Source organism: Poecilia latipinna, unplaced genomic scaffold (assembly GCF_001443285.1).
Source record: "Poecilia latipinna isolate Pla-1442-1.1 unplaced genomic scaffold, P_latipinna-1.0 Scaffold784, whole genome shotgun sequence".
NCBI lineage: Eukaryota > Metazoa > Chordata > Actinopteri > Cyprinodontiformes > Poeciliidae > Poecilia > Poecilia latipinna.
In genome coordinates this window covers 81,612-86,359 of record NW_015113400.1, presented here as the reverse complement: position 1 = coordinate 86,359, position 4,748 = coordinate 81,612, and the positions used below count along the sequence as shown (strand labels likewise).

General features: G+C 37.4%; 1 protein-coding gene across 2 annotated transcripts in view; it reads right to left on the bottom strand.

Moving 5' to 3' along the window:
* Window positions 1-2,881, bottom strand: part of arfrp1 (ADP-ribosylation factor related protein 1) — a 7,761-nt gene extending 4,880 nt beyond the window's left edge. The window contains exons 1-5 of one of the 2 annotated variants that reach the window (XR_001426704.1): window positions 2,519-2,881; window positions 1,540-1,627; window positions 1,283-1,365; window positions 782-863; window positions 605-688 (exon numbers count right to left, since the gene is read on the bottom strand). Coding sequence is in view for 1 of the 2 variants with exons in the window: in XM_015046596.1 (XP_014902082.1) it covers window positions 605-675; window positions 782-863; window positions 1,283-1,365; window positions 1,540-1,627; window positions 2,519-2,611 (417 nt within the window). In the remaining variant the exon portion in view is untranslated. The remainder of the gene's footprint in view (window positions 1-604; window positions 689-781; window positions 864-1,282; window positions 1,366-1,539; window positions 1,628-2,518) is intronic. The other variant, XM_015046596.1, reaches the window with a different exon arrangement.
* Window positions 2,882-4,748: the final 1,867 nt, after the last annotated feature.

The following is a 4,748-nucleotide window of genomic DNA, read 5'->3' as shown; positions in this document are numbered from 1 at the left end:
CTCGTCCCAACCCTCAACTTTTTTTGAACTGTTTCTGGGACAGCCCTGGTGAACCCAGCTGAATTTTTTTTTTTTTTTTTTTTTTTTTTCAAAATTGCTGTGTTTCCATTAAGAGGATTTGTGCAGCTCTATGGGTAATGGAAACACTGCTAATGTTTGAAATTGGTGGTGAGCAGATTGCAGTTTCCTCACAGAGTGTCTTTGTGAGGTTGGGCCTTTAAAAGACCTGATTACAATTTTGGCCGATACCGAATTTGTTCTCTGAAAAGTCCTTAAATATAGCGACCAAGTCACTGAGTCGGTAACAGTGGGGTAACTGTTGCTAACTGCACAGGTGCAGATGTGACCTGGTGGGTTATAAGATCAGTTTCACTTGTAAATGTTAGTCGATTGCCAATCTCCTTAGGGAAATCGGTTAACCCAATTTGAAACGAACACAAACAATGCTGCTGTTTGATATTTCCAAGGTATTCACCATGGTTGTAATTTTACAGATGTTCACATGTATTTATATATCATCAAACTGCAGAGACCTTTGTGAATTTTCCCCGCGTCTCTGTGTGAATATGAACATGAATATCGGAGTAATGAAGGGTTACTGTACCGGTACATCCTGCTTGTTGACAAGAATGAGGAGTGGAACGCCTTCTAACGCCTCACTGCAGATCATTTTCTCTGGAAAACAATCCTGATACAATTCATGTAGGTCTAAACGGTTATTTATCTTTTCACTACAATAAAGTGATTTGACTTTTTGCCATAAAATCAAAACAGAACTTACCAAAGGCTTCCTTTGACTCTGAAAGGCGCTCTTCATCAGTTGAATCAATCACATAGATGACTCCGTGAGACTCTGCGTAGTACTACAGCACGAAAGAAAAGGTAGTTTTTCCAACAACAGAATGTTTTACAGGCAGTTCTGTACGAGCAAAAAACTCAAATCAACACACTGGATCCTGGGTTCACTACATCCTAACCTTTGGCTGTTTATTGGGATCAAATTTGAAAACAGTTTTAAAAAGTACTTAACAATTCAAACATTTCTTTTCCCTGAAATATTCTACCGAAACATTTACTGTAGATGTACAATAGAAACGCTCTCATGGAACAAACAGCACAGAAAATAGTAACAATACCGTTCCCAACAATACTGTCAGTTTTGATTTTTTTTTACTGTAATTTATTGTGACAACGTTAAATCAAAATTCTTATTTTTCATGATATGATAAATGCCAACCCCTAACAGAGAATTCATATTGCTGGTGCTTCATTTGTAGCATACTTTGTCCCAGAGAGACTGCAGCTCCTCCTGACCGCCCAGATCCCAGAACATTAGGCGAGCCTTGCCGACGTCGATGGTACCAACTGCGAAGAGAAGAGAAAGATCCGTGAGAAATACTCCGACACAGGAGAACAATTTCAAGCAGCTTCTGTTTGTAACTACAGAAGTCTGGATAACAGGCACACGTATCTGAATTAGGACAAACAAATCTGCATGGTTTCAGGAACCTTCGAAACACGATTTAAATATCAACTTACTGTTTAACCCAACTGTTGTTGTGACTTTGGACAGATTCATCCCCTTGTAGTTTTTACTGAACTTAGTCTTGGTCTGTTCCAGAAAGGTCTGCAGACAGAGAGAGAGCAAGAATTGGTTCTCTGGATCATAACGGACATACAAGCTGCAGCTCTACAGCAGATCTGACAGGTTTCTGACCAAACTAATCAGAACAATGCTGAAGATGTGTAAAATAACTGCAACTATGACAAAAAGTTTGTCTTGCTTCGTGACGAGGATGGTAAACAAGGTAAACGAGTGGCTTCTTGTGGTTACCAAATCTCCAAAACAGCTTTTAGATGCTATCTGTATAGCAATCAGATCTTTTGGAGCAACATCGCTAAAAATTCTTCATTATTAAGTGAAATCCAACTACTAAGCACTGTGGAGGATGTGTGATGTTGTGAGTTTGTATCCGTTCCGAGGGACATGGAACCTGTTCTGGGTCCCTGAAACAAATAAGTTTTAGTGTGAGATGAGTGAAGAGAAGCTAAAAACCTGATGAAGCTGATGGCTAAAACTGGTACTACAGTGTTTAAAGTCCAGTTTCTGTACAAACATCAATGGCCGAAATGCCACTCAGAAAAGAAGAAGCAATTTTTCCAACAGCGACATAAGAGGCAGCTTACAGTTTGCAAATGCAGTTCAGAACAGACACCTCCATTTTCGGAGGAATGGGCCAAAAGATTCCTGCAAACTGTTGTGAAAAACTTGTGGAAGGAAATCCAAAACGGTTGATCACATTAAATAAATCCACCAAATGCTAAGAAATTAATACAACTATAAATAAATATGTTCTGTTTAATACAGAGTTAGAAGACTTGGTTTTAATTGAAGCTCCACCAAAATAAACCAAAATAGGATCTTCTCTTTGCACTTTTTACAACTACACAATGACATTAGAGGAAGAAAAACAAGAAGTAAACGTCAGGAAGACGCCACTGACGGCAGACAACATACCGTCTTTCCTGCATTATCCAGACCCAGGATCAACACGCAGTATTCGTCCTTCTGAAACATGTACTTGTATAATCCAGACAGCAGAGTGTACATTTTGGATCAGCTGATAGAGGTACTGATGCGCAACTCCTGCTAACTCCTGCTGTTAGCTTGTTTTAGCTAAATACCCGTGAGTCTGTCACGGTAATACGTTTCACTTAGACGTCATTATATACAGAAAACAGCTAGCTGTGCTAAAAGAGCCCGATAACCGAAAAAGGGTCTAATAAATATTGGAAAACAAATACGCAGTGTTACACGACGACAATACTCTTCTTCTTCGTCGTCTTTTTTCTTCTTCTTCGTCTAGACAGTGCAAAAGCCGATATGTGAATTCTCGCCACCCACTGGTCTGGAGTGAGGGATGTGGGGGAAAAAAACCCCAAATAAATAAATAAATAAATAAATAGAAGAAAAAAAGAGAGAAAATCTCCGATTCTTTTTGTACACTTGATTTGTAAATATTGTAACTATTCGAAAAAAAAGAAAGAAAAAGATAATAATAATCTATTTGGCTGTACACACTTAGCGAGACCTTCCACAGTTCTTTTTTTAAATATGTTGTGTGTTGCCACAAGGTTAATTTTTCAAATTTCACTCGTGTGTTTAGGGAGGACAAAATTAAAACTTCACAGCGCTCCGAAGTAAAGATGGGGAAAAAAAATCACAGTTTTTGCGTAATTCTTTTACAAGAGCAATTGGTTCTTATAACCTCCACAAACAAACTACGGTTGAAAACCCGTGTGGCTCTGTCGATCTACTTGCGGCGCCTTCCCTTCTCTTCTCTCTCCATCCTTCGTTAACTCTCCAGCGCGGCACACCTCATTTGCATAAATTGCGAAGCGGCCAATTAAGGTACAAAACATACAAACTTCTAATAAAACACTTACCGGTATTTACAATAAAACATTATGAAATTATCCACTTGTAATATAATAATTCTACCAATGTCTGGACTACAAATGCACTTATTGAATTACTAAGTAAACAAATAAGTTTTAAAAGTGACTAAATATTTATACATTAACTTGGTCTCCACATTTTGTTTTATTGTAATGCATATATTGCATTTCAATAAATTGTGTTACATGAGCTATGTATGTTGTTTTGGCTGATTGCAATAGCTTAGTTTGATATTTACATAATTTATAATATGACTTGTTCAGTCCAGTATGTTTTACAGTAAGTTGAGTAATTTCATTAGTTTTTCTTTCCTCATTCATCAATCAATAAAATGTTGAGGATTTAAACGCACCTTCCTTTATCACTACTGTCCCATTACCAAATCTAACAAGTACAGTGCCTATACAAACTACTCACCCCTTAGGTGCTTTGCCCTTTTTGTTTCTTTTACAAATCATTGATAAACAACAAAACTTTTCTGACAATAAATTACACAAAAGCTCCCTTTAATAGGAAATTAAAACTGACTTCTAGAAAAATAACGACGATTAACTAAAAAAAAGTGACTGTGGGAATATTCACCCATTGCACATTCCAAGCAAAACTTTACAAATAAAAGGCAATTCCATCAAGTTGCTTAAAATTGGTAGGAAAACTTAACGTATTATTTTCAAGGTTCATCAGGCTCACTTTGTTAAGAACATGACTGCAATGTGATCAAACAGGCATCCTAATCACCTGATTATATTCCACCCTGATTGTTGTAGGTGCTGCTTGTGACCGACAGGGACACGGCACTTTATATGAGAATAAACATCACTAAATGCATGAAAACATTTGCGGCATGAAAAGGCAAATGTAATCGTGAAGGACTGTGAGGTTCTGCTCTACTCAACATCTTGACACATTTGTCAAATATTAAATGAAACTCCAAAATGACACCAATATGTGTTACTTCTGAGGCTTGTTCAGTAATTTGTCCACTAAACCTTTCCATTAGAATTACTGAGACTAATTAATAAACCCTATGAAAAAGGAGAAAAATGACAGTTATGCTTAGATTCACTGTGAGACACAGAGACAGCTGTGATGAAACAGATATAACTGTAAACTTACCAGCTACATAAACAACGTCATCAGCATAGATCTGGAAACCTGCATCAGGACGCAAATGTGGTAAATCCTTTATTTAAAAACGTAAATGAAGCGGATGTTGTTGTCTGTGGCCATTAGGTGTCAGTACAAAGCTATGACACGATATGACAGGAATGATTGCAGATCTTCAGAG